Source organism: Melozone crissalis, unplaced genomic scaffold, assembly GCF_028551555.1.
Source record: "Melozone crissalis strain CALT ecotype California unplaced genomic scaffold, PUWL_Pcris_2 ptg000061l_1, whole genome shotgun sequence".
NCBI classification, from domain to species: Eukaryota; Metazoa; Chordata; class Aves; order Passeriformes; family Passerellidae; genus Melozone; species Melozone crissalis.
Window position 1 is genome coordinate 4,600,085 of NW_026535839.1, and position 11,759 is coordinate 4,611,843.

Consider the following 11,759-nt stretch of genomic DNA (forward strand, 5'->3'; position numbering starts at 1 on the left):
ACAAACCCAAACAAATAAAAATAATTAACACTGCTTCAGGGAAACTCCTGCACCTCACAAAAATAACCAAAAGCTGAAAAAGATCTCTCTGTGAAAACACTTCATGGCTTCAGTCCTGCCCCTGAGCCTGAGTGAGCAGCTTTTGCAAAATTCACCGTGTTTTGCCCATATTCACCAATATTCTTGTCCCCCTGTTTGCAGAGCAGGTGATTAAACATGGATGAGCAGAGTCTGAGCAGCACTGATCAGTCCTTGTCTCTCACCTCCTCTCCAGACGCTGGTGTGGATTTTAGAGTTCATGCAAGTGCCTAGAAAGGAAACAAAAAAAGACAAAAAGCACTAATCAATGATCCATCAAGGCCTGGAAACAAAGACATCAATGGCCACCCGGGGGAAGGAGAGAAGGGTAAACATCAGTCCTGCCAAGAATAAGAGAGGGAAGGGGCCTCAGAGAGGAGCTTTGTTACAGCACTATCATATTTCTAGAGGATTTTTGTCTCCAGTGGCTGCATGTATTAGGGCCCAGAGAGGATTAAACACTCCCCTTGCTGCCACATCATGACAGAGATCCCGTCCAAAAGTCTGGAGAAAGATTTGACTTTGGAAAAGACACTGTTTATTTTATTTTCTGCTTTTCCTTTTTGAATTTTTCCCCTGGCATCTGGAATATTGACATCACCCAACCTCCAGTCCCCTGCATGTCACCCCCTAAGTGCAGAGCATGAATACTTTGGGTTTGTCCTCTGGGGCAATGCTGGAGTTGTCCACCTCTATCAGGATGTTCTTGTCATCTCTGGTGACCGGCGCTGGCTCTTCGTTCTGAAGGACTTGGGGTAAATTCCCAAAACTGACGTCCATGTCTTTGAAAGCATGGAGTAAAAACACCCCCAAAATGATGGTGAGGAAGCCACAGACTGTCCCAATGATGTCAACCACAGTCATGGTGACCCACTCCTTAAAGAGGATGATGGAAGTGGTGATGACGATGGTGGTGAACAGCACATAGTAGATGGGGAACACCAAAGAGGTGTTGAAAATGTCCAGAGACTTGTTGAGGTAGTTGATCTGTGTGGTGATGGATGCCACCAGCGTGATGACCAGGATCCAGGTCAGTGGGTTCTGTAGCACAGGCTGGCCAGCAAAGAAGCCCTTGATGGCAATTCCCAAGCCCTTGACGGAGGACACGGAGAAGGCGCCGATAACGGAGCAGATGGCGAGGTAGATGAGGATGTTGCTCTGGCCGTAACGGGGGGCGAGGTAGAAGATCAGGAGGAAGCAGAGAGCCAGGAGGATTGCAGCATAAGCCAGAAAACCTGCAGGAGGGAGAGAAGAACTCAAAACTCCAGCAGAGGGCATGACGAGAGGTTTGCACTGCCTGGCCACGAGAGGGAAAGCGAGGCTGGCTGCGTACCCGGCTCCTTCAGCTTGGAAGTCATTTCCTCCAGAGTGGTGACCTCCTCGTCCTCTGGGGCGTGTATGACCATCACAGTGCTGCCCACCAGGCTCAGCAGGCAGCCCAGCTTTCCCAGCAGGTTGAGCCGTTCTCCGAGCAAATATGATGACAGAATGGCACTGCATGGGACAGAAAAACATCAGCCGGACAGAAAAACATCACCCGGTGCTCTGCACTCCTTTAAAGAAGGAGCAGCAGCTCTAGGAAAGTTAAGAATGCTTCCATGTGATACAAGGACACAATTTTGGTGTAAATTAGTTGGATTCCAGTGGGTTAATGCACAATCCCAGCTGAACCTGCAGAGGTGCAGGTGTGACCTGTGGATCACAGCTCTTGTGTCAGCAAGGTGCAAAAACGCTGAATGTTTTAGCACATCCTCAGAAATATTTTTTCAGGGTCGGCAGAATTATTCAGGAGCTGCTGAGCATTATGAAGCTTTTAGTGCTCAAGAAAATTACTTCAAGGGCCAGTGTAACAGAGAAAAAACCTGAACCTAACAACAAAAAAGCTATGTTAATTTTAACTTAATTATGAGAGTCATTAGAAAGAGAAACAGAGAAACTCTGAAAGTACTGGGGCTACAGATATATCTACAAAAATATCTAGTTGTTGTCCAAAAGAAATCTGGGACAAGACACCAGAGCAGTCCTAACTCTCAGTTTGCTTATGCATTTCACAATACAGTCTTTCTATAAAACCTTAAGTAGCTTAATGTATTTTGGTGGAACTTCCTATTTAAAAATAAGAAAATTAAATAGGGTTTCAGCCCTTTTGGGAACAGCCAGAAATATAAAACCCTGCAACATGAGAGGACCCTAAAAGATTATAAAATAAAAGGCAGGTGAAAGGCAATTGGAAAACAAGTCTGGTATTTTTGACCCCTTTAAATGTTTAGTACTCTTGATTGCAAAAACAAAACAAACCAACCAACCAAACAAACATTAAAACCCCACCAATCCTGAGTGGTTAAAGAGCTGGAATAAGGAATGAAGTAATGCAGATATTTGCAATAATTTAACCTGCAGTGTATGTGGTTGCTCTACACATCCAGCATTTCCAGATGGGCAAGCTGCTTAATTCAATGGTTCCCAAGTGATCCCTCAAAAGGACAACAAGTGTTAAAGTGTTTTTTAGAAAACACTAAGACTTTTTTTATTTTGGGCAAAATAAATCATAAATCATTAGTATCCCTTCAAGTCTATTTTTACAAGTCAAACAGGCAAACAAGAAAAAAAAAAAGGCAAATTTCAATTTATAGACACAAAAATCACCTTATGAGCACGCTCAGAGCCCCCAGAGGCGTGACAATAGTTGCAGGAGCAAAGGCATAGGCAGCAAAGTTGGCAGCTTCCCCTCCACCCACTAAACAAACACAAGAAAAATAAATACCAGTGAGTTACAGAGCACTTTCTGCATTTTCCCTTGGGGGTTTGCAAACCAGCAAGATGTCACTTGGAGAGTGGGTTTTATTCTGGGGGCTTCATCCTGCTGCTAAACAGGGGCAGGTAGTGGGTGACAATCTATTTCTAATTAAAAAAGGTACCTCTGGAGAGGGAACCCCTCCATGGGAAGGGCAGGGGGTGCCAGGGCTTGGCCAGGTCAGGGCTCAGGAACCCCCAGCCCAGCCAGGCTGTGTGGGGGTACAAGGGAGGGGTGGTAAGGACAGCTCCACACCTGTCCTTGGGGCTGTGGTGTCCCCTCTGGCTGTCCCTGTCCCTGAGCAGCGAGGACAGAGCCAGGCGGGGGCACCTTGAGAGTGAGAGGCAGAAAAGAGGGCTCTGAAACAGCCTCTCATAAAATCTGCTGCTCTCCCTGCAGCTTCGAGTCCAATTTTAGGATATACTGTAAAGCTTTGAGTTCAATTTTAGGAGATACAAAGAGGAAATGCAGATTTTAAGGGAAAACAAGTTTTTTCAAGGAAGGAGGTGCTGGCAATACCTCTTTGTTATCTCCCTGTGCTGCAGCAGGAAACTCCAGCGCCCTGCTCCCCCAGGCACTCAGGGGAGGCTGTTTGCCCTGTGCCTGGTACACAGGCAGACCTGCCAGCTGCCCTATTAAAACCTGGCTTTCCATGCTTTTGATCAGGTACAACTGAGCCAGCAGGTCCTGCCAGTCCTGCAGGAGGATGGGAGAGGGAGATCCTGCAGGGATCACTGCCTCTCCTCTGCCTGAGGAACCTCTGCTGAGGATGGGGGAACTCAGCAGAAAACAGGCTTTAAACACCATGCTCAGTTTGTTCCACACCTCGTTCACAGGGACAGAGCCTGGAAAAGCTGCAAACCCAGGGAAACAGCTCCTACTTACTGGTTAACAAGCCAGCCCACCAGAGCCAGTCCTTTAGGTAGCCATGGCCTCCATCTCCTGGGGAAGAAAATGCAGGAGTTAACAACCACATTCTTCAGAGCAAGAGATGAGAATGTCCCTTTGGAGAGGGATAAATTGCAAGGGGAAGAGTGTGACAAAGAACAGGGAAGAATAGACTGGAGCTAATTGGAGCTAATCCAATTCTGGTCCTAACCCACAGTTTGTTGGACACGAGGAGTTTGAGCCTGCTGACATGGTGAGCCCTGGTTTTGCTGGGTCAGGGAGAGCCCATGCTTTTGATAAATCAAATTCTGGTCCTAACCCACAGGCTGCTGGACACAAGGAATTTGATCTTGCTGACATGGTGAGCCCTGGTTTTGCTGGGTCAGGGAGAGCTCATGATTTTTATAAATCTGACCCAACTGGAGCTGTCAGTACCAGCAGTGTTTGACCTGCCTTGGAGAAAAGTGATGTGCTCACATAGCAGGGGTGACACACTGGCACTGAGAGATTACAAGGGCAAGATAGGACAAGGGCAATGAAGAGTTGAACAGGAAGACTTCAGGACACAGGGAAAAATATTTTGCTAGAGTTCAGCCTCTTCTGGTTCCTCAACCACTCCATAAATGATGAAGTTCAAATGTTATGCTCTGGTATTCCTCAGAAATTGCTGGTTTATTTGTTTTAGGGTCTTTTTGCTTGGTTGGGTTTTTTCCCAAGAACTCTTTCTGTCAGCTGCAATTTTCTGTCATTAATCTCCAATTCCTCTCAGAACGTTAAACGTTCTGAAAAACGAGGAGGGGTTTGCTCTTGTTTTACTCACATGGCGCTGCTGTGGCAAGAGTTCATGGAGGGAAGGAGGAGAGAGACATCTACAGTTGAAGCAATACTGATATTTCATTGTGCAAGTATAATGTCAAAAAGCAAACCCATCTGTGTTCAGCAGCTGTGTGTTCAGCCCAGTGACAGAGGATGGAGATGGTCCTGAGACTACTCAGTGATTCAGCTGCTGTTGGCAGCTTTGCTGGTTGTTTCTGGACAGTCACTTCATCATTCCATGCCTCTGTGTCCCCATATGGGCACAAAGTACAATGGGGATGGTGATATTTATTTAATCTGAAAGATTATTTAAGAACTGTTCCTAGGCCAGAACAGGGAAGCAGCAGTAATTTAATTATCATTGCTCTGTTTTGCAGTTATGCAAGTAGGTCAGCTGCCAGGTAGGACTTACCCTGCTGCTGGAGCATGTTTGCAATGCTGATGGGATGTGTCCAATTCCACAGTGCAATTCTGCTCCAGGCAGTGCTGCTCCACCATATATATGTGTGTGTGTGTGTGTGTACACATAAACACTCGCCTCGCCCTGAGAGTCTGGTGCTAGAGGAAAGTTATCTGCAGCTTGTTGTGCAACAGAGCTCCAAAGGATCCCTCCTGCAACCACAGAGCTCCCACAGAGCCTGTCTGTCCTGCCTTCACACACTCCTGCAATCCAAGCAACCCAAGCACGCGGAGCTGCGTACGAGTCTCGGTGCCAAAGCTGCCTTTGGTGCTTCACTGAGAGCAAGAGTGGGGTCGGGGCTGTGCTGCTCTGCTCTGGGCTGGGGCATGGCTGTGAGCTGCAGCTTTGTGCAAAGGGACCCTTTTCAGAGAGCTTTTGGCACTCTGCTTGCTCCTGGCCTGAGCGATGGCACGCACTGCTCTGCCATGGGGACACCTCTGATCTCACAGGACCATCCCTTGCTGTTTGTGGTGCCAGGCAGAAGAACACTGCTTTTAGCCAAGCTCCTCCAGCGCAGGGCTCTGTAAATTAGCTCCTTTCCAATACACAGACTGTAAATTAACTCCTTTCCAATACCAGGGCTGTAAATTAGCTCCTCAGCTCCCACATAGCACTGCTGTCTGGCTCTCACACACAGAGATGCCTCCACAAAAGCTCCTATTTACATTGCTGATGGAAGACTGACTGTACCCAGAGGTGCCCCCTTGCCTCATGAGTGCTGAAATTTGGAGTGTGTGTGTAGTCCTAGGAACAGGTGGTCCCTCCTGCCCCCATGGAAGCCTTACCTGCCCTGGTGCCTCCCTTCTCCACCAGCCTTAGCAGCCCCTTTTTCTTGAGGATGACGCTGCTCCCGATGAGGAAGCTGGAGAAGACAGCCAAGCCCAGGCCAATGTAGAATCCATAGTTGTTTTCCAGCCGAGTTATCCAGGAGCTGTCTGAAGTGCCATTGTCCTGGATGGACTCAGCTGGGACAGCACTGCTGATCACTTGGCACACAGCCCGGTGGGAAAGGCACGAAAGGGTGATCAGAGACCCTTGGAGATACAACAGCAAATTACTGACATGACTACCAACAGTGTCCCTCCTCCCCTAGGCTCATCCAGGTGTCCCCCTGCACAGCCACCCATGCTGTCACCCTAACAGCACCCAAAGCTCAGGACACCTCTTTACTCACACGTGGAAAGGAAATGGCAGGGTGTTGTCTGACAGATTTATGGCCTGCAGTTCAAGCTTCTCTTTGACACTGGATGAATCTAGAAGGACCTCTAAAAATAATTTGAATTTCCAAATATATAAGCCAGAGTCTCTCCACCAAATTCCAATGTTATAGAGTTAAACTAGGCCTTATCCACACTTAACCTTGTTGATCCAAAGGCTTTGCTGCTTTCCAGCCAACTAATCCTCACACCTGCCAGCTCATCTGCAGTTGTAACTTTGGGTTTAATGTGGAGAGATGCCAACACTGTAAATGTGCCTCTGTTCCTACTCTGTGTGCTGAGCTGTGTCATAAGACGACATCAGGTTCATCTTGGACAATTAATTTCCTCAATGGTTGTATTCTACCTATTTGCAGGTTCCCTGAGAGCTCGTAAAGCAAACCCAGTCCTGCCAGTGTGGAAGGATGAGAGCAGGCAGTGTTCTGCTGCTAACACCAAAGCACTGCAGCCCTGTGGCCCTGGCCAAGGTGTGCTGGTGTGTGGGGGCGGGAAATTGCTGAGTTTCTTCCTCCCCTGACACTCCTACCACACCCAGCACATCTTTCTATTGCAATCTTCACTCCAAGTGTAGTGACTGTGACCATGAGCAACAGAGCAGCCAGGTGGAGAACAAAAGTCTCTTTGTAGTAAAAGACTTCAATTTTTTTTTTTTCCCCTGAACTCACATAGGAATTATAGAGCAAGTATTTGTGTCTCTGCAGGCAGAAGTGTGGAATGGCTAAACTGCTCCCAGCAGTGTCAGGAGCCTGGGCATGGGCCCCACATTTTTCCTGAACCAGGAGCCTGGCTTAGATCTTAAGTAGCTGCAATCCCTGGCCCTGGAACACACAGCTGAGGTTTAGGATTTGGCTATAAACGTTTTTCTAAAGGAAAAAATAGCAGTGACTTTCTAGATGAGTTTCCAAGGGTTCCCTAATAATACTTTTTTTCCTACTAGGAAAAACATTTTTTATCGTGGAAGTATTTCCTGGGGAATAAGGGGGGGAACTTGCCTCCTGGGCTGGGTAAAAATCTCCACAAGGTACAAGCACAAAGCAGCGGGATGAGAGGCGATTACCGACTGGATTAAGTAATCCTTAAAGGAAAAAAAAAAACCCCAACTCCTGCCTTCTCCGTGCACTCAGAGCTGGCAGAGCGTGGTGCCGGCTGCTCGAGTTTCCCCATTCCTACACAGACGTCAAAAAAAAAAAAAAAAAAAAAAAAAAAAAAAAAAAAAAAAAGAGAGAGAGAGAGAGAGAGAAAGAAAGAAAAGAAAGAGAAGAAAGAACCACCCAAAGCAGAGCATAGCCCCAAAGCCGGTGGGATGAATGAGGCCGAGGGGTTCGGCGGGCTCGGAGCCGGAGCGGCCGCGCTGTCCCGGACCCGGAGACGGACCCAGCCCGGTCCTGGCCCGGTCCCGGCGCTCCGAGCGGGGCCGAGCCGAGCCGGTCCCGCTGCCCCGGGGCTGCACCCACCGTTGCTGCAGCTGCTGTTCGTCTCCAGCGGCTCCATTGCCTTCGTTCTCCGGCCGCTCAGCGCATCCCGGGCCGAGGGCAGGGCCGGGCACACCTGAGCCCGCCCCGCTCCTCCCCCGGCGCGCCCGGCACGGCACGGCCCGGCACGGCACGGCCCGGCACGGCACGGCCCGGCACGGCCCCTCGCTGCGCTGGGAGCGCTCACAGTGCCCTGGGGAGCCTTGCACGGTCCTCTGGGCCAGCCCCGCATCCCCAGCCCTTGTCCCCATCCTCCCAGTTCTTGTCCCCATCCTCTCAGCCCTTGTCCCCATCCCCGTCCCCGCCTGCCCGGTCGGTACGGTGGCACCTCCACGAGGTTCTGTCCCTTGGCACAGAGCCGGGACCAGGCTCCTGCCGCTGGGTTTCTCCTTTGGAAGGTGTTTTCCTCTTTACAGAGACTGGAGAAGGCGCTGGGGCAGCAGGAGGTGGCTCGGAGGTGTGTGAGTGAGCCCAGGTGTGCCCAAAGCCGGGGGCTGAACACAGGTGTGGTGGAAATAGAAATTAAAGGAAAACGAGAGAAATGTAGGTGGCAATGTCAGGTTAATGGTTGGACTCGAGCTTAGAGGTGTTTTTCAGCCTTTTGGGCTGAAAAATATAGGAAGGATATAAAGTTGTTGGGGAACACCCAAAGGAGGGCCACGGAGATTGTGAAGGTCTGGAGGAGAAGCCATGTGAAGAGCAAGGGAGGTCACTTGGTTTGTTCAGACTGGAGAAGAGGAACCTCCATCAGCTCCCCCTCCCAGGGCAGCTGAAGCCTCCCTTGCTGATTCTGGTGTGTGAATGGTTCAGAGTGTGAGGAACACCAGTTTTGCCTTCATCGTCACCCTCCTCTGCCAACCCCCCTTGTTCTGCCTTCATCCCCACCCTCCTCTGCCGACCTCCCTTCCTGCATTTGTGCTCTGTGTGTACACAGAAACCTATTGCTGATAGAAAAGTCCTTTCGTTTCCAGGCTCTGCTGTAGGTCAACAGAGGTAAATAAAACCAATAGTGAAACAAAGCTTTGCTTCAGCAAACCCACATTTATAGGTAGAAAGGGTTCCTGTCATAAGGCAATATAAAGATATAAGATTTGCAGGAATTGAACACGTCTGAAAAATTGCCTTTTTTTCCCCCCCTCCATAAAATAAATTGCCTGTTACTACAGGAATTGCCCTTAGACTATCAGGCTGCAGCATTGCTAATACCTCATGACGCCTTCATTCAGTGCCTGATCCTATCTCTGAGCAACTGTTTTCTCCAGCAAAGAGAAATGTAATGCTCAAGTGCTTTGTGAGTCATTTGATTTTAATCAAGTCTGTTCATCCATCACAGTCCTGTGGGTCACTGGCTGGGAGAGACTGTGCCAGCCAAATCCCACGTCCTCCCCTTTATGACAGGACACTTGATAATCAATCCAAATCACATGGCAGCAGGTTTTGAAGTAGGAAATGAAACTTGTGCTAATTTATCAGTGTTCCTGGAGCAACCTCTGCTGCTGTTATTTATTATGCAACCAAAAGGGACAAGACCCTGGGCAGGATAATGATGGTGGGATTTGGCCTCTGTTGTGTAAATTTACTGGCTGATGCTGGTTAGGAGCTATTCATGCAATGGGTGAATACAGGGCTGGTTGCAGAGAAAGAGTGTGATGGTGAAGAGGGACAAGTATTTGCTGTTTGCAGTGCTGGCTGGGGGAGTTCGTGTCCCCTGTCCCCTCACAGGCTGCTCTGCCTGCTCACTCTGGTGCTTGGGGCTCTCCCCTTTGCTGGACCTTTTCCAACACACTGAGATCTTGCTCATAGCCAAGGAGGCCTAATTGTGATGTAGTTATTGGCAGTTACACTGTGTCCAAAATAATTTCCAAGCTTTTTCAGATGAGTGTTGTTGACATCTGTTCTCACTGAGCACAAAGGGGTATGAAGGAGGCAGAAAATTTTTATGGAAAGGATCTGGGGTTAAAATAATCCTTTTGGTCATGGTGCAGCTTCATCTATGGTGCAGGCAAAAGAAAAAGGCACTTTGGACCACATCTTTACCTTGTCCTGTCAGCTTGATTTCCTAAAGGGAAAGGCTGATGTGACCACATACATGTATGTTTATGTATTCCTTTTCATCCCCAAAGATAAATTTGAGTCTGTGGGCCACTTCTGCCGGATTTGACAAGGGGTGAGACCTCCAAGAGAAGATATTCTAAATCCTGAGAAGGGAGATGAGATGAGCAAAATGTCCCCAAAAGGAGGGGACACTGCAGTGTGAGCTGGCTCTATCAGACACTGGGGAGGGAGCGTGCCTGGGTGCCAACATTGAGGTGGGAGAAGCTTCAGTGAGATTTTGAAATCAGCCATGGACCAAAGTGTGTCACGTATTTCCTCATTCCTGGCACAGGGACTGCGGGGGGTGCAGGCTGTGGAATCACGAAGTCACAGGAGTTGCATTTGAAGGATTTAGCAAGGCTGGGTACAGCAATATGGGAGTAAAGAGCCAGGTAGGGTTGGCACGGAGCCTTCTGTGCTTAGTCAAGGGCAAGTTGAGACTGATAACAATAAAGCAGGGATGCAGCCAATGCCTCTTTTATTGCTTCATATCCTAGTTTTAATGGGAAGGCTGTAATTAAGGGAATTTAGCTCCAAGCTATGACCTCACGGGTTGATACTCACATCAGATGCTGCCTTAAAAATAACTCATCAGAAATCAGGGAGTCTTCCATAGCAGCTCATCTTTTAGCAATGCAGTTCCTCCTGAAATACTGGTTTGCAGGCCAAAACCTTGACTGGAATCTGGGGGGCAGAACAAGGCAGCTTTGCATGCAAATAACCTCTCCAGCAACATCAAAAGGCTGTTCTTACCTCTGCTCCTGTCTGCTCATCTCTTGTTCTGGAAAAAGTGATGGAAAACTACTGTTTTACTGAGTACCAACTGTCCTCTGTTAAAAATAATGGTGGAAGTATCCTGCTAACAGGTGATGGAAACTTTTGCCCTTGGATGTCTGCTAGGCATGGTTTCTGTGGAAAGTTTCTGAACAGTTTTGTAATTTTTTGCTCTGGCTTTGTATTGTTTTAGAGATCCAAGGAACTGTTTGCTGCTTCAAAGAGAGGGTGAACCCTTCTTCTGGCAATGATTTGATAAGGCAGGGGTTAAGGGAATTGCCTGGTGTTGGATGATTGCAGCACTACATGAAAGGGTGCCCGAAGTTTGAAAGATTGAACTTTGATGAGCAGACAGCTTTTAATTCAGCCTATCTCAAGGTAACCATATCTGCAGTGGCTGAGGCTGTCATCTGGTGCCACCAGAGTTTAGACAGCACCAACAGAGACAGCTCCCAAGCCTGCCACAGCCATGGTGGGCTCCAACCCTTGCAGTTCTGCCCTCCCCATGCCAGTGCACACACCTGTGGCTCTGAGCTGAGTGCTCCAGGGTCATGGGGCCATAAAATACATCCCAGCTCCTTTCTCCCAGGGTTGCTAAACAATTTATCCAGGTCACTGTGGCCCCACAAAGCCACATGTTGGCAGAGCAGGAGCGGTGGGCTGGTGATGGACAGCGGTGGGTGAAGTGACACGCAATCAGCAGATCTTTGTTTGCAGACTTCTTATCTGGAGGCGTTTGCATCAGAACTCTAAATCAAGCAAAGCTGCATGTGAAAGGCACTCCTGACTTGCAGAGGGGGTCACAGAAAGGGTAATTTTGTTAAGCTATTGAAATAATAAAGCAATCATTAATGAGCAGTTCTCTCCATTGGGGAAGCAGACTTTTATCTGGAGATGTAAACATATTTAGGAGCATTAGGAAGAAGAAAGATGGGGGCCTGTATCTGATACTGCTCCCTTAGGGCTGGTTGTTCGAAATTCAGAGCCTTGGACCCTGATACTCAAAGCAGGAATTGCTGCTGGCTCCAGTGAGACCATGTGAGCTCTCAGCACTGGGTGAGAACTGGGGTGTCCATGACGCAGCAGCTAAAATTAGTTAAAAAAAAAGAGAAAAAAAATAGAGAAATCTTGATGGGAGAAAGGATAAAACCCAAACCACCTGCCCA

At 48.4% G+C, this 11,759-nt stretch overlaps 1 protein-coding gene across 2 annotated transcripts; it reads right to left on the reverse strand.

Moving 5' to 3' along the window:
- Nucleotides 1-238: 238 nt before the first annotated feature.
- Nucleotides 239-7,744, reverse strand: NIPAL4 (NIPA like domain containing 4). Of its 2 annotated transcripts, XM_054288055.1 has the most exons (7): nt 7,708-7,744; nt 5,822-6,070; nt 3,758-3,814; nt 2,725-2,815; nt 1,412-1,572; nt 730-1,313; nt 239-308 (listed from the first exon to the last, which is right to left on the reverse strand). In XM_054288055.1, exons 1-7 carry the CDS (start codon nt 7,742-7,744, stop codon nt 297-299), a joined length of 1,191 nt encoding a protein of 396 aa, XP_054144030.1. In that variant the 3' UTR covers nt 239-296. The 2 variants fall into 2 exon arrangements, with proteins under 2 accessions (XP_054144030.1, XP_054144029.1); XM_054288054.1 differs by lacking the exon at nt 239-308 and having other exon boundaries at nt 709-1,313.
- Nucleotides 7,745-11,759: the final 4,015 nt, after the last annotated feature.

Coding starts and splice junctions, on each gene's coding strand:
- NIPAL4 (XM_054288054.1), bottom strand. CDS start 7,744: ATGGAGCCGCTGGAGACGAACAGCAGCTGCAGCAACG. Junction 2,816..3,757: donor GTGGGCTGGCTTGTTAACCA/GTAAGTAGGAGC, acceptor GTGTTTGTTTAG/TGGGTGGAGGGGAAGCTGCC. Junction 1,573..2,724: donor GCTCTGAGCGTGCTCATAAG/GTGATTTTTGTG, acceptor TGTCCCATGCAG/TGCCATTCTGTCATCATATT.